Genomic DNA, 22,001 nt, shown 5'->3' with positions numbered 1-22,001 from the left:
CAGGCATGTGCCACAATGCCTGGCTAATTTTTTATATTTTTAGTAAAGACGGGGTTTCACCACGTTAGCCAGGATGGTCTTGATTCCCTGACCTCATGATCCACCCACCTCAGCCTCCCAAAGTGCTGGGATTACAGGCATGAGCCACCACACCCAGCCTCCTATATCTAAAATTTTAAAATAAAAATTTATGATTTAATATTTCTTAGATGCCTGCTAGTTGCAAGACCGAGAAAACTGTTTTGGTATTAGAAGTATCTCTCCCTGACCATATGAAAGCCAGATGAATATTAATCATTTATTTCTCAGAGATAAGCCCAAATGACCATCATATCTATACTGAATGATCCTTTAATCTTCAAGTAATTTTATGTCAGGCCTCAAACCCCCAGCTGCTGAGTCCTTCAACACCAAACTCATAATGCCAGGACAAATCCAAGGATTAAAAACATCTTAAGTCTAGTTAACTTTTAACTTTCTCTAAAAGTGCCCATCATCACCAGGGTATCTAGGCATTCCATCATAAGACAAGTTTATGGGAAAGTAAAATATTCTACTTCCCTTGGGTGCAACAGAAGAAACTTGTGCATAATATTTTTGAGAATACCAAGCCACCACAGATGATAAGGGATATAGTTAGCATCTAGAACATTAAATTTTTAAAATTTTTATTTTATTTTAAGTTCTGGGATATATGTGTAGGACATGCAGGTTTGTTACATAGGTAAACATGTGTCATGGTGGTTTGCTGCACCTATCAACCCATAGAAAATTAAATTTCATCAAAAAAATAAAAGTCTGGTTGGGTGCAGTAGCTCACGCTTATAATCTCATCACTTTGGGAGGCTGAGGGGGGTGGATCACAAGGTCAGGAGATCAAGACCATCCTGGCCAACATGGTGAAACCCCATCTCTACTAAAAATACAAAAAAATTAGCTGGCTGTGGTGGTGCATGCCTGTAGTTCCAGCCACTCAGGAGGCTAAGGCAGGAGAATTGCTTGAACCCAGGAGTCGGGGGTTGCAGTGAGCCGAGGTCATGCTACTGCACTACAGCCTGGGACTCTGACTCAATCAATCAATCACTCAATAGAAGTCCAGAACAGAGCCTGTGAGACAATCATCTAAAATGGTCCCAAGTGGTCCTGGATCTACCTAACAGCCTTCAGTGGGTCTGGGTCTTAGGTCAGGCAAGACACGAAAGTAGGTGAAGCACTCCAGGTGAATGGCTGGTTCTCTCTTGGGAAAATATATCCAGGAGGAATAGTTTTAAGGAACAAAAGCTTCCAGATTGTTTTTTATTCTTTTTTTTTTTTTTTTTTTTTTGAGATGGAGTCTTGTTCTGTCACCCAGGCTGGAGTGCAATGGTGTGATCTTGGCTCACTGCAACCTCTGCCTCCCAGGTTCAAGCTATTCTTCTGCTTCAGCCTCCTGAATAGCTGGGATTACAGGCGGGTGCCACCACGCCCAATTAATTTTGTACTTTTTGTAGATATGGGGTTTCACTATGTTGGCCAGGCTGGTCTTGAACTCCCGACCTCGTGATCTACCTGCCTCAGCCCCTCAAAGTGCTGGATTGCAGGCATGAACCACCACGCCCTGCCTGCTTTTGATGTTTGTTGTGCGGTGCTTCTCTCCTCTCCCAAGGGGTCTGAGAGCCTAATCGTATTGTTAGCCCACTTGGGAAGGAGAGAAGCACCACACAACAGGGAACCCGTGCCCAGTGTCTCAGGGATACCTGCCGCCAGCCACAGTAGCTATGACAGTGCAGGCCCAATGCTGCCTGAGCATCTCATTTTTAGGTGACATTAGAAATCCAGATCATGTTAAATCTAGTTTTTAGATACTGGCAACAAATCCTTTTGTTAAAAACTACAATGATCAAACATGTCCATGGGTGAGATCTGGCCACAGGCCAGCAGTCTGTGCTCTCCGGCTGGACATGTCAAGGACCAAATCTTCTCATGCGACTGCTGATCAGACCCCCATCAAGCCTCAGGACCTGGGGCAATAGGGTGTCTACCTCGTGGCCCACAAGCCACACAGGCTATTCTAGAATCTGGTCATCATAATCACTTGCGAGGGTCACCTCAGTTCCTTTCACTGAACCCTTTTTTTTTTTTTTTTGAGATAGGGTTTTGCCCTGCTGCCCAGGCTGGAGTGCAGTGGCACAGTCTTGGCTCACTGCACTCTCTACCTCCAAGGTTCAAGCGATTCCCCTGCCTCAGTCTCCCAAGTAGCTGGGATGACAGGCGTACACCACCATGCCCAGCTAATTATTGTATTTTTAGTAGAGACAGGGTTTCACCATGCTGGCCAGGTTGGTCTCAGACTACTGACCTCAAGTGATCCACCTGCCTCGGCTTTAGCCACTTTAGTGCTGGATTAAAGGCCTGAGCCACCATGCCTAACCCTTTCACTGAACTCTTAAATGGCCCTTTCCAGGCCAAATAGCATTGCCTGGAACCATTTAGAACCATGTATCATGGTTCTTAGATCCAGAAACAGAATCCAATCACCTGTGTATTTTCTAATACATAAGTCCTAAGTTATTTTAGGTCTATAAAAACTATAGGTTGGTGGGGGATGGAGGTGGGTAAAAAAATCTCACACCAACTATAAAAAAATTAAGTCATTAACGGAGGTGAGGCATTTGTAAAGAACTTTAAAAAATATTTTAAGAGCTGGAGGGGTCTTTTTGTTGGTCAGTTTGGGATGGGTTTTTATTTATTGGTTGGTGTTTAGAGTCTAGACTATTTGCTTTTTAAAAAGGCAGTGAAAGAAAAAAAAATGAAATGCTTCCAAACACATTTGCCATTTTTATATACTATATCATGTGTGTTTATGCTAACTACATTAGGAACAGCGTGAATTACAACCCCCAGTTTACCTAATGGAGTTCTGAAAAGCCGTCCAATCTTCCTGGAAGAGGGAGTTGGGAGGAATGTCGTCCAGTTTGCACTTCTTTCGTATGGACTGGAGAGTGCTGGTGAAATCAGACACATACCTACCGAGAAAGGGAAGAAAATGGTAGGGAGGTCACCATCAATTCCCCAACTCTAAAGAAACCCGGATTCTACAGCTCTGGACAAACTACTAATGGCCTTGAGAGCATTTTTAGAGGCTCCCCCCGAGGAGTGAAACTGCTTGTAAAACTCTGACCACACAAAGGTCTTCACCACCCGGTCGAGCAGTTTCTAAGAGAGATGCCCAAGAAAAGGAAGGGATCGTCACGAAGTTGATTCCAGGTTCAACCAGGTGAGAGATGATGCTGATAAATGCCCTGCTCATCCAGATAAGTACATTTCTGTGAAAGGTTTGAAGAACTGTTTAAACATCACAGTCCCACGGTAGTAACTGGCTGTGACCTGCGATAATGTAAGGCAGGTCATGACATCCAGGGTACCTCTGTATCATTCTCACCCTCTAAATTTAGATTAAATACGCATGGCACACAGATTAAAGTTCCATGGCTGGCAGGGGTCCAACTTTAATGGGACAGGACCATGAATGTAGATTCAAAACCAGAAAATCCTCCCTCACAGAGTGTGCTGTTTGCTCTCACTGTTTGAACATACTTTTCCCTCCTAGCATCTAAAACACTGTAACTAAACAGCTTGTTTAGACAGAGCACAGTGGCTCATGCCTGTTATCCCAGCACTTTGGGAGGCTAAGGAGGGAGGATCACTTGAGTTCAAGGAGTTCAAGACCTGCGTGGGCAACACAGTGAGATCCCATCTCTTGAAAAAAAAAAAAAATAGGCCATTGCGGTAGCTCATGCCTGTAATCACAGCACTTTGGGAAGTGGAGGTGGGAGAACCGCTTGTGCCTAGGAGTTCAAGACCATACCTGGTGACCTGGTAAAACTTCATCTCTACAAAAAATACAAAAATTAGCTGGGCATGGTGGCATGTGCCTGTAGTCCTAGCTACTCGGGAGGCTGAGGTGGAAGGATGGCTTGAGCCTAGGAGGTCAAGGCTGCAGTGGGTCATGGGCACGCCACCACACTCCAGCCTGGGTGAGAGAGCAAGCAATTAGCAATGCTTATTGCTTATAGCCTGTTTGATGCCTATTGCTGCTGCTGGACTTTACGCTCTGGGAGAACAGGGTCTGTGCCTCATACTTATATCCCCAGGAACTAGCACAGAGCTGGACATAAAGGAGGGAGTCATGTCCTCTGGAAGCTAAGAAACCTGTGACATTTGCATGTATCACAAAAGGCCTTCCTGCTTGCCCCTCCCAAACCATAGCTCTAACTGAGGAAAGTGAAATGTGAGGACCTGAAAGGTCAATATGTGCAGTGGAGACACAGACCATTCAGCTAACGAAGTGAAAGAAACTGCTTCAGACTCCACTGACTGCAAATGATCCTGCTGCCCACTTTACAGAGACCTCAAAGCTTTCAGGCAGAAAGCTGCAAAACCCAGAGTCCCGCTGATAACATCTTTCCCTTGCACCAAGAGAGGTGACAGCTTTCTAGGGTTCTGAGTACCAGAGGGCAGAGGGGCTGGCCTCAAGGATAAACTGAAGGGAATGTTAAGGAACGTGATTGTGCTTTAGCCAATGGGAGGTTAAACAACCATGTCACCACCCTGCAACCATGACAAATTTCCATGCGCTCTGCAGAAAGAGCAGGGACGCACTGCAGGAAAAGGAGTTTTGATTAGCCACCATTCTCAGATTTGGCTATGGGCAAATGCTTTCTCTATTTCATTATATGTCAGTCCAGAATTCTAAATGGGTTTGTCATGGTTTGTCATGAAATCTCAGAGGAAAGCATAGCTTTCATCACATCACTTTTGTCCTCAAACCCTCCAGCTGTTTCTCACGCCACACATTTCCAATTGTCAGCCATGTCGGAGTCGCTGTGAATATAGTCCGCCTCCTTTTTCAAGTGATTCTCCTGTCTCAGCCTCCCGAACAGCTGGGATTAGAGGCACCCACCACCATGCCTAGCTAATTTTTGCATTTTTACTAGAGACGAGTTTCACCATGTTGACCAGGCCGATTTCAAACTCCCGACCTCAAGTGATCCACCCTCCTCAGCCTCCCAAAGTGCTGGGATTACAAGCGTGAGCCACTGCACCCAGCCTCATGTTTCTTTTCTATAGGAACACATCCAGGCTCATCTGGCCACATGGAACGGCTCTGGGAGGTACTGAATGCCTGATGGCAATGCCAGGGAACTCTGGGTCAAAAGAGCCTCCCAAGTTCACAGAGATGTGCTCAGTATTTCTGGAACAATCAGAGACGGGGTTTCACCATGTTGGCCAGGCTGGTCTTAGACTCCTGAGCTCAGGCAATCCGCCTGTCTTGGCCTGCCAAAGCACTGGGATTACAGGCATTATTCACCGTACCAGATCACAGAACCTTTTCCTTGCTCAAATAAACTGTGTTAAATTTCACTTGTCTAAGGTTTCTTTCTTTTTCTTTTTCTTTTTTTTTTGAGACGGAATCTCACTAGGCTGGAGTACAGTGGTGGAATCTCAGCTCACGGCAACCTCCGCCTCCTGGGTCTGGGTTCAAGCAATTCTCCTGCCTCAGCTTCCCAGGTAGCTGGGATTACAGGCACAAGCCACCATGCCTAGCTAATTTTTGTATTTTTTAGTAGAGATGGAGTTTCACCATGTTGGCCAGTCTGGTCTTGAACTCCTGATCTCGTGATCCGCCCACCTCAGCTTCCCAAAGTGCTGGGATTACAGGTGTAAGTCATGCGCCCCGCCTCTTTTTTTTCTCTTAACATACTTTAACTGCTGCACAAGTTTCCCTCATATGGATATATCACATCTTATGCAGCCTTCCCTAATGGGTGGACGTTTCAGTTGTTTCAAATGTTCTCCCATCACAAACAATGCCACCATGAATCCTTAACATCCTCTTGGGCTCAGGTGCAAGTGTTTCCCAGGGTTCAGAGCAGGAATACAAAACATTGTGCATTTTCAACTGGGACAGACACTGCTCCAGTGTGGCTCATCCAGTCCCCAAGCCTTACTTGGCAAAGAGGGATTTCAAGGCTGACAGCAGACCACAGGTGCCCAGGCCATTGGTGAATCTGATGCATCTGTCAATGGCTGCAGACGCCAGACCAAACAGCTTGTTCACGGAGTGGCTCAGCTCCTGCACACAGTCAATCACTTCCCCATGTTCCTGCTCAGCAAATACAGACAAACAAAAGCTGCATCAGGCTTGAGACCAGATAATGCTGAGATAGGGGAAGACCTCCAACCCCTCTCATCTGTAGTAAAATCGCTTAATAATGATGTGAGAAATACATTTGCAACCTGTGAACTCTCCTCTAGAGTCTGAATCAAGGGAGAACAGTCTAAGTCATCAGTGGAATCATGGAAATTAACTCCTGGCAGAAAAACATGATCAAATGTCTACTTCATCCTAATGTTTTTCATTGCTTCTCTCTTTTTCTGTGATTATTAAGATGGCATCTCTCCCTCTGGCTCTTGAGCTAGGTTTCAAATTCTCCATATCAGACGCTCCAAAGAATGTAGCAAAAGGGGGCTGGGTTTGGTGGCTCAAGCCTGTAATCCCAGTACTTTGGGAGGCAGAAATGGATGAATCGCTTGAGCCCAGAAGTTTGAGACCAGGCTGTGCAACATGGCGAAACTCCATCTCTACAAAAAATACAAAAAATTAGCTTGGTGCGGTAATGGGCACCTGTAGTCCCAGCTACTCGGGAAGCTGAGGTGGGAGGATCGCTTGAGCCTGGGAGATCAAGGTTGCAGTGAGCTGTGACCGTGCCACTGCACTCCAGCCTGTCCAGCCTGGGTGACAGAGCAAGACCCTTTCAAAAAAAAAAAAAAAAGTAGCAAAAGGAAAATGCTTCTTTCAGGGCAAGAATGTCACTGAAGTGCAACAGATTTTCTAGGTATATCCCTAGAAAACAAGAAAATGGTAAGAGGCAGTAGATTTGAACTACTATAAGATCAATTCTGAAATGTCAATGCATCTCATGCTAGACAACCTTATGACTTGAAAACAAAATAATATTTGAAATGGAAATGGCCTAAGTTCCACCCCTGGTGCCCACACAGTGAACCTGCCCCTGCAGCATCCCCGGTAAGTCTAAGCTCCTGGGTGTCCATTTGCATATTTTCCTTAAACAAAAGACCACCTTAATAAGAAATCACTAAACCAGGGAGATAATCAACTTATCCCCAAAAGATTTAAGCCTCTCATTTTGTTAAACCTTCAATAGGGATTTTAAACAGAAAACTGGGGCCCAGCAGGGTGGCACATGCCTCTAATTCCAGTACTTCAGAAGGCCAAGGTGGGTAGATTGCTTGAGCCCAGGAGTTTGAGACCAGCCTGGGCAATATGCCGAAACCCTGTCTCTACAAAAAATTACAAAAATGAGCTAGGCGTGGTGGCACATGCCTGTAGTCCCAGCTACTCAGGAGGAAGAGGCAGGATGATCACCTGAGCCTGGGAAGTCGAGACTGAGGTGAGCTGTAATCATACCACTACACTCCAGCCTGGGCAACAGCTGGAGACCCTGTCCGAACCATCAATTATAGAAAATTGGTAGCAAACACACGGTCTCGTTTTACATTTGGATTACAAGAGCCCACAAGCCCTTAAAGCCCATATTTTTGCATACCGGATCCCAAACCCCAGCCCTCCCTCAGACGTGGCCAAGAGCTTGGCCACAGAATGCTTCCTCAGTGGCCCCAGGACGCACTGTGACTTTACCAAAGGCACGGCGCTGATCTGGATGAGGAGGTTGCTCTCTTCCATGTCGCCATACTTCAGCTGGTAGGGTTTGTACGGATCATACACAACATCCACCAGCTCCGTGACTTTTACCAGATTATGTTCATCTTTAGGGAATCAGAAATATAAAATGATAATGAACAAAGAATCTGAAATTAACTGTGGGAAGGCAACAATCAAGAGGCACTCTACTAGAACGTTACCCATTTGATCTCCAAAGGGGACTACGTTTTGTTAAGCAGCTTTTATCATTCATGGAAGCTTCTTCTACAATCAGTCCAGCAAATATCTGGATAAATTTGCCTAAAGCACTATTAAAGACACCAACCCTCTGAATCCCATGACCCATCATGGATAAGAATCCCTTCAAAAGATAACCCTCATCAAGCTCAGGTTCAAGAATTGCCACAGAGGCTGGGCACAATAGCTCACACTTGTAATCCCAGCACTTTAGGAGGCTGAGGCAGGCGGATCACCTGAGGCCAGGAGTTGGAGACCAGCCTGGCCATTATGGTGAAACCCCGTCTCAACTAAAAATACAAAAATTAGCCAGGTGTAGTGGTAGGTACCTGTAATTCCAGCTACTCAGGAGGCTGAGGCAGGAGAATCACTTGAACCTGGGAGGCAGAGGTTGCAGTGAGCCAAAATCGCACCACAGCCCGGGCAATAGAGTAAGATTCTAAGACTCTATCTCAAAAAAAAAAAAAAAAAAGAATTGTCACAGAGAAAAGGCAATACAGGAAGAACATTTCCCCTGCCATGTGTTCCTAGGACTTCACAGAAACAAGATACCCCACAGGCAGGGCACGGTGGCTCACACATGTAATCCCAGCACTGGGAGGCCAAGGTGATTGGATTACTTGAGGTCAGGAGTTTGAGACCAGCCTGGCCAATATGGTGAAACCCAGTCTCTGCTAAAAATACAAAACAAATTTAGCTGCCATTGCACTCCAGCCTGGGCAACAAAGTGAGACACATGCACCTGTGTTCCCAGCTACTTGGGAGGCTGAGGCAGGAGAATCACTTGAATCCGGGAGTCAGAGATTATAGTGATCTGAGATCACACCACTGCACTCCAGCCTGCACGACAGAGCCAGACTCTGTCTCAAAACAAAAACAAAAAGACAAAAGTATACCCCATAGCCCAGGCATTCCAAAAATTCCTGTTCAACCATATAAAAATCTAAAGCATGCTGTATCAAAATGTAAATGTGCATATTATACAACACAGCAATTCAATTCCTGAAAATCATCTCAAAAGAAATCCACAAATACACAGAGAGAGAAGGATGTTCATGGAAACATGGCCCAGAATCAGAAAGCTTTGGACATAGTCTCAACAGGGGATTAGTAAATGGACATAGTCTCAACGGGGGATTAGTAAATGTAATAGCCTACTTACTGGCATCCCCACATCCTTCTGGTCCCCTCCTCCAGCTAGTTTTATTACTACTTCTACAATCTCATCCTCCTTCCTTCTTCCTCCAGCTCTCAGCCTTCTCTCCATTACTAAAAGCTTCCTCTGGTCACATGCTGATCCTTCTGTATGGAAGGACCATCTTCTTCCCTTCCCCTTTTCAACTAGTTAAACTGCTGCATCTCCTTCAATACTCACTCAGCAGAAGTCTGCTGGTCTCGATTTCTGGCACCAATTTACAAGGTTTTGTAGAGATTAGGTAAAGTAATGTGTGTCTAATGTGGTAATAATCAAATCTGCACATGTATAGAATTCAAGGTGTTAGTTCTTTTTTCTTTTTTTTTGAGACAGGGTCTCACTCTGTCCTCCAAACTAAGGTGCAGTGGTGCATCCACAGGTCACCGCTGCCTTTGCCTCCCAAGCTCAAGTGATCCTCCAACCCCAGCCTCCTGAGTAGCAAGTACTACAGGTGTGTGCCACTATTATTCTTGGACGCAAGTGATTCTCCCACCTTGTCCTCCCAAAGGGCTGGGATTACAGGTGTGAGCCCCCCATGCCTGGTCCAAAATGCTATTTCTGAATAGCAGGTTGAGAATTATTTATTTTTTTCCTTCCTTGTATTTTCCAACTTTTTCTATAATGATAAAGCCAACCTAAATTTTTTAAAATTTACTTTATATTGCACAATCTTTTCTATTTTGAATTGTATTAGGTACATGTATTAACTATTAAAATAACAGAAAAAATGTTAAAGGTAAAATTAAAAGTTAGACCATATATTTACAACATATTTGATAAACAACAGGAAAAATTTCTCACTATATAAGAATCTTTCAGAAATATGCACCAAATCCGTAACAGTGGGTAAAGTGGGATTAAAGGAGAGCTATTTTGTGTCATAGAGTTCTATATCATTAATTCTTATAATACATATTTTTGTTGCTTTTTATATTTAGTAATATATTATTTTAAATAAATTGCTCTTAAAAATTAACCAGAAAAAGGTTAAACTCCCAGAGTAACAGGCTAAAAAATAAGCAATTCAAAAGAGAAAAGATACTTTACATAATGCGATTTTCAAGCTCCCTAATAACTAAAGTGAAAAACTAAAATGATGTATCAGTAATTGCCTAAGAACCTGACAAGGAAAGGAGAAAAAAGTCTAGTGTTGGTGAGGGTGCGGGGACACAGGCACCTTTGTTCACTATTGATAGATAAGAAAACAGGTGAACACTTCCTAAAGAACAAAACATGACAAATATCTTTACATTTTTCATTTCTGAGCAACTGCAAATTTAAACTTATCCTAAGGAATAATCGGAGGTAGGCTCAAAAGCTAATGTATAAAACAGTTCATAATAGTTTTATATATCATAGCGATTAAAAAAATGGTAGTAAATTGACTGGGTGTGGTAGTTCACACCTGTAATCCAGCACTTTGGGAGGCCAAGGCAGGAGAATTGCTTGAGCCTAGAAGTTTGAGACCAGCCTGAGCAAAATAGGGAGACCTTGTCTCTACAAAAAATTTAAAAATTAGCCTGTGGTCCCAACTACTCAAGAGGCTGAATTCAGAGACTCACTTGAGCCCAGAAGGTACAAGGCTACAGTGAACTGTGAAAGCACCAATGCAATCTAACCTGGGCAACAGAGCAAGACCTGGTCTTGAAAAAACAAAAAACAACAAAACTATTTCTTAGGAAAACATTTAACTATATAAGAAATGCTCTTTATATTATTTTGAGCATTTCAAAAAATGAAAATATGGCTGGGTACGGTGGCTTACAACTGTAATCCCAGCACTTTGGGAGGCCAAGGCGGGTGGATCATGAGGTCAAGAGATCAAGACCATCCTGGCCAACATGGTGAAACCCTGTCTCTACCAAAAATACAAAACTTAGCTGGGCGTGGTGGCATATGTCTGTAGTTCCAGCTACTCGGGAGGCTGAGGCAGGAGAATCACTTTACCCTGGGAGGCAGAGGTTGCAATGACCCAAGATCGTGCTATTGCACTCCAGCCTGGCGACAGAGCACGACTCTGTCTCCAAAAAAAAAAGAAAGAAAGAAAGAAAATATAAAACTGTCTATAACCAATATTTTAAGATATTGATATATATAATATGTAATTAAATACAAACATATAAAAGTATATATTAAATATATATTACATTCCGTATTTATTATATATTTATATGGTAGATATTAAATATTTATATAATATTTTGTGAGCAATGTATATTTGTGTTACTAGAAGCAAACAGTGTTGTTGGTGGCTCCGATGGATGAGTTTATGAATTGTTCTTGCTCTCTTTTTAATTTTTATTTTTGTGTGTTTCCAAAGAATGTTAAAGTTAAAATCTCAAGAAGGATCATCAGAAATCTAGGTCAGGTGCAGTGGCTCATGCCTGTAACCTCAGCACTTTGGGAGGCTGAGGTAGGCGGGTCACTTGAGGTCAGGAGTTTGAGATCAACCTGGCCAACATGGTGAAACCCCCGTCTCTACTAAAAATGCGAAGAAATTAGCCAGGTGTGTAGTGGGCGCCTGTAATCCCAGCTACTCGAAAGGCTGAGGCAGGAGAATTGCTTGAACCTGAGAGGTGGAGGGTGCAGTGAGCCATCATGCCATTGCACTCCAGCCTGGGCGACAGAGCAAGTCTCTGTCTAAAAAAAAAATATTAAAGTCCTGGCCAGGTACAGTGGCTCACACTTGCTGTAATCCCAGCACTCTGGGAGGCCTAGGCAAGTCGATCATCTGAGGTCACGAGTTCAAGACCAGCCTGGCTAACATGGTGAAACCACATCTCTACTAAAAAGTACAAAAATTAGCCAGGTGCGGTGGCACGCACCTGTAGTCCCAACTACTCGGGTGGCTGAAGCAGAAGAATTGCTTGAACAGGAGACAGAGGTTGCAGTGAGCTGAGATCACAGCACTGCACTCCAGCCTGGGTGACAGAGTGACACTCGTCCAGTGGCTGACTAGCAAAGCACTGCTAGATCTGTCTCAAGGGTGATTCTCTTCCTTACTACATCCATCCCAGGGGAAGGATGCAGCCGTTCCTTGCTCCACCTTCGTCCCACTGTGCTGCAAAAAACTCTCCTTAGCCACTTCCACAAAGGCAACACGGTTCCCTGGAAGCTGCCCACATCCAGCGGGCCTTTCCCATAACTAAGGCCTGACTTGTGAGTGTGCCAAAAACACCGATGAGTCATCAGGAATCCGAACAATAAACACTCCCTGGAACGTATGAGGCAATTATGCACAAATGTAATTAAAGAGAATAACTATTAAATAAACCAAGTCAGTGACACACAGCAGCCAAACAGCAGAACAAGGCCTTCCTGAAGGGATTTCCTGATTTGACAGCAGCATGAGTCATGGGGTCTGTGATCTTTAAAAATTTATGAAGCTTTTAGCACAAACGGGAAAGAGCTCGTAGAATGTCACACACCACGTGTTGTTTACCCAAATGGGAGCAAGGGGTGTTCTGCTCTCAGTCAGCCACCGGGGAAAGCTCATTTTCTCTACAACCACCTTTACTCTTAGCACAGCTCCCCTGCTCTGGGACATTTGCTGTCGCTTCTTCAAAAAGCCCCTGTAGCGGCCAGGCAAGGTGGCTCACGCCTGTAATCCCAGCACTTTGGGAGGCTGAGGCAGGTGGATCACTTGAGGTTGGGAGTTGGAGACCAGCCTGACCAACATGGAGAAACCCCGTCTCTACTAAAAATACAAAATTAGCCAGGCGTGGTGGTGCATGCCTGTAATCCCAGCTACTACTCAGGAGGCTAAGGCAGAAGAATCGCTTGAATCTGGGAAGCAGCAACAAGAGAGGGAAGAAGGAAGGAAGGAAGGGAGGGAGGGAGGGAAGGAGGGAGGAGGAAGCCCCTGTAGCGTATTTGTTCTCTAAAACTGACTTTTGAGGTTGAACTGTCTGACGCTTCATGATGACTTCAAAGGATGAGCAACACACTTGCCTCCTGGTGTAATCTGCCAACAACTCTTTACCATAAATCTACCTGCCTCACTCTGATGCTCTTTCACATCCCAAGCCCCCAGAGAGATGTCCATCACTTCCCCAGAACATATAAAGCACCCAGGCAGCACTGGAGCCAGGCAAGTATATTAAACAAGTATTTCCATGACGGCAACGCTTTCATGGAAAAGCCCTCCACATCTGGGGAGAAGGAAAACACAGATCCCTTCCAGTTCTGTAAAATCAGTCATCTGAAAAGGCAAACAAACCCAGGCCCCAGAAGCTTCAGAAAGAGCGAGTAAAGACAAGCTGGAGAACTGGGAGGAAGGAATATTTACATAGGTGGGGGAGCAGCGCCATCTCCAAGCCCTTGGCGAAGTGGGCAGTGGTGTCGTAGAACTCCAGCAGCCTGGTGAGCTCCTGCTCCGGCCCTGCCCTCTCCATGCCGCTGCTGAGGCAGGAGGGCAGTGAGGGCGTGAGGGCCCCCAGGGTCTGAATCAGCAGCACCGTCACCACCTCATGGGGCTTCTGGAAAACCTGCAGTGAGAGAGACGTGTACCTGCCTTGGAACATGCAGTCAAGTAGGAGCCTATCTTTTTTAAAAAACTTTTTTGAGAGGCCAGTCATGGTGGTTCACACCTGTAATCCCAGCACTTTGGGAGGCCGAGCTGGGTGGATCACTTGAGGCCAGGAGTTCAAGACCAGTTTGCCAACATGGCGAAACCCCATCTCTACTAAACATAAAATTAGCTGGGCATGATGGTGTGTGCCTGCAATCACCCATTCGGGAGGCAGAGGCAGAAGAATCACTTGAACCCAGGAGGCAGAGGTTGCAGTGAGCCAAGATTGTGCCACCGCACTCCAGCCTGGGTACAAAGCTAGACTCTGTCTCAAAAAAACAAAAATAAATGCAAATTAAAAATTAAAAACTTTTTGGAAACAGGGTCGCAGGCTGAAGCGCGGTGGCACAATCATAGCTCACTGCAGCCTTAAACTCCCAGGCTCAAGTGATCCTTCCACTTTAGCCTCCCAAGTAGCTGAGACTATGGGCGCACTACCATACCTAACTAATTTTATAGAGACAGGGTCTCACTATGTTTCCCAGGCTGGTCTCAAACTCCTAGCCTCAAGCGGTTCTCCTGCCTCAACCTCCCAAGATGTTGGGATTATAGGTGTGAGCCACGGCACCTTTTAAAGAAGTATACCTTTTAAAGAAGCTGTCTCCTGGGTCAGCCCAAAAGGATCTCCCCTGATAGATTAAAAGTGGCTTAGTTTAAAGCTATAAGTCCAAAGCTTTCCTTGGCAAATGTGAACATGTTCAGAAAGTAAACTGGCAAGACTTGGAATTTGCAACCTGCCCAGAATAACTGGCAAGGTCATGTCTATCAGTGACCCAAGTGTCTAACTATTTTCAAATCGAACAAATGCATTCATGTAGCATTTTTTTCCAATGGTCACAAAAAATTGACTAGAGAGAGAACTATGGGCCGGGCATGGTGGCTCACACCTGTAATCTCAGCACTCTGAGAGACTGAGGTGAGCAGATTAACTGAGGTCAGGAGTTTGAGACCAGCCTGGCCAACATGATGAAACGCTGTCTCTATTGAAAAATACAAAAATGAGCCGGGCATGGTGGCAGGCACCTGTAATCCCAGCTATTTGGGAGGCTGAGGCAGGAGAACAGCTTGAACTCGGGAGGCAGAGGATGCACTGAGCCGAGATCACATCATTGCACTTCAGCCTGGACGACAAGAGCAAAACTCCATCTCAAATGAAAAAAATAAAGAGAGAGGACTATGAAGATGACAGTGGAGACACTGGGAAGTGGGAATTAGGGAATATAGAATGAAAGAAGAGAGTACTTAATTGAATTGGACTTGTAAGAATCTTGAAGCACAGTTGCTGCCTGGCCTACAAGCCAGCTTTCCCCTTGACAGAGATCTTCAGTTCACTTGGATTTCTTGATTATTCTTAAGGTTCACCAGGAATACTGTATCTAGACCCATTTAGATCATAAATTCACTTATTCATTGTCTGTTTTTCCATCCTTTTTTTTCTTTTTTGAGACGTGGTCTTGCTTGCTCTGTTGCCCAGGCTGGAGTGCAATGGTACAATCTCGGCTCACTGCAACCTCCATCTCCCGGGTTCAAGCAATTCTCCTGGCCCAGCTTCCCAAGTAGCTGGGATTACAGGTACATGTCACCACACCCAGCTAATTTTTTGTATTTTTTTTTTTTAGTAGAGACGGGGTTTCGCCATGTTGGTCATGGTGGTCTTGAACGCCTGACCTTGTGATTCACCTGCTTCAGCCTCCCAAAGTGCCGGGATCACAGGTGTGAGCTGCCATGTCCGGCCTTTTTTCCATTCTTTAGATCTCTTGGGCAAAACTTGGATAATGTACAGAGTCCATTTAGAGGGGAATTCTCACAGACAGCCCAAGTGTTGATTATATAGTTTTTTAAAATAATGCATTTTTAATATGAATAAACATGAAACGAGATATAAAAGCTGTTCTTGCTGGGCACAGTGGCTCATGCCTATAATCCCAGCACTTTGGGAGGCTGAAGCAGGCAGATCACTTGAGGTCAGGAGTCCGAGACCAGCTTGGCCAACATGATGAAACCCTGTCTTTACTAAAAACACAAAAATTAGCTGGGAGTGGTGGTGTGCATCTGTAATCCCACCTACTAGGGAGGCTGAGGCAGGAGAATCACTTGAACCTGGGAGGCAGAGGTTGCAGTGAGCTGAGATTGTGCCACTGCACTCCAGCCTGGGCAAGAGAGCAAGACTCTGTCTCAAAAAATAAAGAAATAAAATAAAAAATAAAACCTGTAGCTGGCAACTCTAAGGCCAAAAAGGCAAACGTTTAAAAACTGTAAAACCAATAAAATTCAAAATTTTATTAGAAATTAACTTGAGGCAAATGAAAAAGAAAACACAACATATCAAAACTTACAGGATGCAGTGAAAGTAGTGCTAAGGAAAATTTATAGCTATAAACATAGAATTTTGAAAAAGAAAGATCTCTAACCAACAAGCTAACTGTACACATTAAGGAAGTAGAAAAAGAAAGGCAAACTAAAGCCAAAGCTAGCAAAAAGAGGGAAATTATAAAGATGACAGCAGAGAATAAAATAGAGAATAAAAAATCAATTAAAAAAAACCATAAAAAAAATAAAAAATAAAAAATTTAAAAAAACAAACAAACAAACAAACAAAAAAAAACCCAGAAGTTGGTTCTTTGGAAAGATCAACAAAATTGACAACCTTCACCTAAACCAAGAAAAAAAGAGAGGACTCAAATTACAAAAATCAGATATGAAAGTGAGGACATGACCACCAATTTTGCAGAAATAAAAAAACTATACAATTATTATGTGTCAACTAAAAATAAAACTTGAAAAAAAAGTAATAAAAAGGATTATGAGACTATGAACAGAACAACTGTATGCCAACAAACTGAATAACCTAAATGAAGTGAACAAATTCCTAGAAACACAATATATTGAAGAAACCAACTTAAGGAAAAATAGAAACTCTGAATAGGCCGGGTGTGGTGACTCATGCCTGTGATCCCAGTACTTTGGGAGGCTAAGGTGGATGGATCACCTGAGGTCAAGAGTTCGAGACCAGCCTGGGCAACATGGCAAAATCTAACCTCCACTAAAAATGCGCCGGGCACGGTGGCTCAAGCCTGTAATCCCAGCACTTTGGGAGGCCGAGGCGGGTGGATCACGAGGTCAAGAGATCGAGACCATCTTGGTCAACATGGTGAAACCCCGTCTCTACTAAAAATACAAAAAATTAGCTGGGCATGGTGGCGCGTGCCTGTAATCCCAGCTACTCAGGAGGCTGAGGCAGGAGAATTGCCTGAACCCAGGAGGCAGAGGTTGCGGTGAGCAGAGATCGCGCCATTGCACTCCAGCCTGGGTAACAAGAGCGAACTCTGCCTCAAAAAAAAAAAATGCAAAAAACATAGGAGATATGAGAATCACTTAAACTCAGGAGGCAGAGGTTGCAGTGAAATTATAGACAAAAAAAAACTCTGAATGGACCTATCACTAATGAGAAAATTGTATCAGTCATCAAAAAACTCCTAACAAAGAAAATAACAGAACTAGACAACTTCCCCAGTGAATTCTAGAATGCATTAAAAGAAGAATTAACAACAACCCATCTAACGGACTTTCAGAAAATTTGAAGAGGAGAAAACATGTTATGGTCTGAACTGTGTCCCCTAAAATTCCTATGTTAAAATTCTGTGAATGTTACTATCTTTGGAGACAGGGCCTTTAAAGAGGTAATAAAGGTGATACATCATCACATGGTCGGCTCCAATCCAATATGACTGGAGTCCTTTTAAGAGGAGGAGATTAGGACATCGACAAATAGAAAGGAAAGACATAGGAAAAAGATGCCCATGTGTAAGTCAAGGAGACCAGTCTCAGAAGAAACTAATCCTGTGAACACCTTGATCTTGAACTTCTGGGCTTGAGATCTTTGGGAAAATTAATTTTTATTGTTTAAACTACCCAGTCTGACATAGTTTATTATGGAAACAACTAACAAACTAATACAGAACACTGCCCAACTCATTCTATGAAGCATTACCCTGATACTAAAACCAGACAAAGTCAAGAAAAGCACTACAGGCCAGGCGTGGTGCCTCACACCTGTAATCCCAATACTTTGGGAGGCCCAGGCGGGCAGATCACTTGAGGTCATAAGTTTGAGACCAGCCTGACCAACATGGTGAAACCCCATCTCTAATAAAAATACAAAAAATTAGCTGAGCGCAGTGGTGCATGACTATAATCCCAGCTACTTGGATGGCTGAGGCAGAAGGATAGCTTGAACCTGGGAGGCGGAGGTTACAGTGAGCTGGGATGGTCCCACTGCACTCCAGCCTAGGCAACAGAGCAATTCTCCATCTCAACAAAAAAAAAAAAAAAAAGAAAGAAAAGAAAAGAAAATAACTACAAACCAGCATGTCTTATGAATACACATGCAAGCATCTTCAGCAAAACATTGCTAAACTGAGTTCAGTAGCATATTAAAAAATATTATAAACCATGACCAAGTAGGATTCACCTAGGAATGTGAGAATGATTCAAAATACTATACAAAAATGAATCAAGGCCTGGTATGGTGGCTCAACCCCGTAATCCCAGCACTTGGGAGGCCAAAACAGGAAGATCACTTGAAGTTAGGAATTTGAGACCAGCCTCAAAAAATAAAAAATGTTATAAATCTCTAAATTTTTTAAATGAATCAATTGTATACACCACATTAACAGAATGAAAGGAAAAAATACATGAGCACCTCAATTAATGCAGAAAATATATTTGACAAAATCCTACACCCTTCATGAGAAACACACTAAATAAACTAGGAATAGAAGAAAACTTCCTCCACATTAAATAAAGGCCGTACATGAAAACCCACAGCTAACATGATATTCGATGATGAGAGATTGAAAGCTTTTCACCGAAGAACAGGAACAAGATAAGGATGCCTGCTTTTGCCACTCTATTCAACAAAGTACCAGAAGTCCCAGCCAGAGCAATTGGACAAGAAAAAGAAATAAAAGGCATCAAATTGAAGACAGAGTTATCTCTGTTCACAGATGACATTATCTTATGCGTAAAAAAATCTAAAAGAGCCGGGCGTGGTGGCTCAAGCCTGTAATCCCAGCACTTTGGGAGGCCGAGGCGGGTGGATCACAAGGTCAAGATATCGAGACCATCTTGGTCAACAAGTTGAAACCCCGTCTCTACTAAAAACACAAAAAATTAGCTGGGCATGGTGGTGCGTGCCTATAATCCCAGCTACTCAGGAGGCTGAGGCAGGAGAATTGCCTGAACCCAGGAGGCGGAGGTTGTGGTGAGCCGAGATCGCGCCATTGCACTCCAGCCTGGGTAACAAGAGCGAAACTCCGTCTCTAAAAAAAATCTTAAAGAATCTACAAAATACTTTCAGAGTTAAGAAACAAATTCAGGACAGGTGCAGTGGCTCATGCCTGTAATCTCAACACTTTGCGAGATGGAGATGGGAGGATCACTTGAACCTAGGAGTTTGAGACCAGCCTGGGCAACAAAACAAGATTCTGTCTCTAAAAAAAAAAAAAAAAAAAAAAAAAAGTTTAAAAATTAGCCAGGTGGCTGGGTGCAGTGGCTCACATCTATAATCGCAGCACTTTGGGAGACTGAGGCAGGTGAATCACGAGGTCAGGAGTTTGAGACCAGCCTGGCCAACCTGGTGAAACCCTGTCTCTACTAAAAATACAAAAATTAGCTGGGCATGATGATGTAATTAGCAGGCCTGTAATCCCAGCTGCTGGGGAGGCTGAGGCAGGAAAATGGCTTGAACCAGGATGCAGAGGTTGCAGTGAGCCAGGATCGTGCCACTGCACTCCAGTTTGGGTGACAGAGCAAGACTCTGTCTCAAAAAAAAAATAATTAACCAAGTGTTAATTATTGGTGGTGGTGTTCACCTGTAGTCCCAGCTGCTCAGGAGGCTGCGGTGGGAGAATCACCTGAGCCCAGGAAGTGGAGGCTGCAGTTAGGTGAGGTTGCACCACTACACTCCAGCCTAGGACACAGAGCAAACCCCTGTCTCAGAAAAGCAAAAAATAGCTAAACTGCTAAGGGCTCTCCAATTTGTGTTTATCCCAACCACCTACTGGATATCACTGTTAGGATGTGTCACCCTCACTTGGAATTTAAAAGCAGGCAAAATTAAAATTTATTCTTTTCCCACTGACCTCCCCAAACCTATTTCCTTCAACTTCTCTGTTCCTGTCAGTAATGCCTCCATTCAACCAGGATGAAAACCACGCTCTGACTCTCCTTTCTTGTGGTCCATTCATCAGTTACCAGGTCCTAACAACTGCTCATTCTTCCTGAACTTCAACATTTCCATCACCATCCTCTACCAGACAAAGGTTCTTACCTGTCTCCAGCATAATCTCATCAATTCACTCTCTATACCAACACCAAATTTGTTATTTTTAAATGTTGTTTTAAAAATTCATGGTCGGGCAGGGTGGTTTACACCTGTAATCCCAGCACTTTGGGAGGCTGAGGTGGGTGGATCACAAAGTCAAGAGATCGAGAGGATCCTGGCCAACATGGTAAAATCCTGTCTCTATTAAAAATACAAAAATTAGCTGGGCATGGTGGCGCACACCTATAGTCCCAGCTACTCGGGAGGCTGAGGCAGCAGAATGGCTTGAACCCGGGAGGTGGAGGATGCAATGAGCTGAGATCACGCCACTGTACTCCAGCCTGGTGACAGAGTGAGACTCCATCTCAAAAGAAAAAAAAAATTCGAGGCCTAGTGTGGTGGCTCACGCCTGTAATCCCAGCAATTTGGGAGGCTGAGGTGGGTAGAGTGCTTGAGGCCAGGAGTTGGGAGACCAGCCTGGCCAACACGGCAAAACCCTATCTCTACTAAAAAACACAAAAACTAGCAGGGCATGGTGGTGAGAGCCTGCAGTCCCAGCTACTCTGCAAGCTGCAGCATGAGAATCGCTTGAACCAGGGAGGTGGAGGTGGCAGTGAGCCCAGACAGTGCCACTGTACTCCAGCCTGGGTGATAGAGCAAAACTCAGTCTCAAAAAAAAAAAAAAAAAAAAAAAATGGCCAGGCACAGTGGCTTACACCTGTAATCCCAGAACTTTGGGAGGCTGAGATAGGTGGATCACCAGGTCAGGAGTTCAAGACCAGCCTGGCCAACATGGTGAAACCCCATCTCTACTAAAAATATAAAAACTAGCCAGGCGTGGTGGCAGGCACCTGTAATGGAAGCTACTCAGGAGGCTAAGACAGAAAATTGCTTGTTTGTCGTGCTTCCCCCTGGACTTTTCCAGTAAATAAAAATAAAAATAAAACAAACAAACAGAAAAGAAAATTGCTTGAACCTGGGAGGCTGAGGTTGCAGTCAGCTGAGATCACACCACTGCACTCCAGCCTGAGGGACAGAGCAAGACTCCGTCTCAAAAAAAAACAAAAAACAAAAAACAAAAAACTTATATATTTACATTAAAAATTTTTTAATATTGCAGCATTCAATAATTATTAACATTTTGGTGTTGGCATTCTTTCTAATTTTAGTCATTCTGGTGGGTGTGTGGTATCTCAATGTGTTTTTGTTTGTTTTTGTTTTCTGAGACGTGGAGTCTTGCTCTGTCACCCAGGCTGGAATGCAGTGGTGTGATCTTGGCTCGCTGTAACCCCTGCCTCCTGGGTTCAAACGATTCTCCTGCCTCAGCCTCCTGAGTAGTTGGGATTATAGGCACCCACCACCACACCCGGCTACTTTTTGTATTTTTAGTAGAGATGGGGTTTCATCATGTTGTCCAGGCTGATCTCCAACTCCTGACCTCATGATCTGCTCACCTCGGCCTCCTAAAGTGCTGGGATTACAGGCGTGAGCCACTGTGCCTGGCCCTCATTGTGGTTTTAATTTGCATTTCCCTGAAGATCAGGACATTGGGCAACTTTTCACATGCTTGTCGGCCATTTGTACATCTTTCTTTGTCAAGTGTCTACTCAAGTCTTTTGCCATTTGAAAAAACAGGGGTATTTGCCTTGTTATTATTGCATTGTAAGCTGTGGCTTGAGCAGAGGTCTTGATTTTGATCAAGCAAATGAAGACTGGAAGAAAATATCTACAAAACGTATCTGACAAAGGGCTTGTCTTAGGACATACAAATAACTGCTGCAACTCAATAATAACAGGCAAATAACCTGTTTTTTTTTTTTTTTAATGGACAAAGACTTGAATAGACATTTCACAAAGGAAGATGCACAAATGGCCAATAAGCACGTGAAGAGTTGCTCAATGTCCTTAGTCATCAGGGAAATGCAAATGAAAACCATGATGAGATACT

General features: G+C 43.9%; 1 protein-coding gene across 2 annotated transcripts in view; it reads right to left on the bottom strand.

Annotated features, from left to right (window-relative positions):
- Positions 1 to 22,001, bottom strand: part of COG7 (component of oligomeric golgi complex 7) — an 81,132-nt gene that overhangs the window by 28,444 nt on the left and 30,687 nt on the right. For both annotated transcript variants that reach the window (XM_003930189.4, XM_010340784.3), the window contains exons 7-10: positions 13,447 to 13,645; positions 7,703 to 7,830; positions 5,991 to 6,145; positions 2,889 to 3,005 (exon numbers count right to left, since the gene is read on the bottom strand). In XM_003930189.4, coding sequence (XP_003930238.3) covers positions 2,889 to 3,005; positions 5,991 to 6,145; positions 7,703 to 7,830; positions 13,447 to 13,645 — 599 coding nt within the window. The remainder of the gene's footprint in view (positions 1 to 2,888; positions 3,006 to 5,990; positions 6,146 to 7,702; positions 7,831 to 13,446; positions 13,646 to 22,001) is intronic.

This window comes from Saimiri boliviensis, chromosome 12, assembly GCF_048565385.1.
Source record: "Saimiri boliviensis isolate mSaiBol1 chromosome 12, mSaiBol1.pri, whole genome shotgun sequence".
Taxonomy (NCBI): Eukaryota; Metazoa; Chordata; class Mammalia; order Primates; family Cebidae; genus Saimiri; species Saimiri boliviensis.
This window is presented reverse-complemented; position numbering and strand designations above follow the sequence as displayed.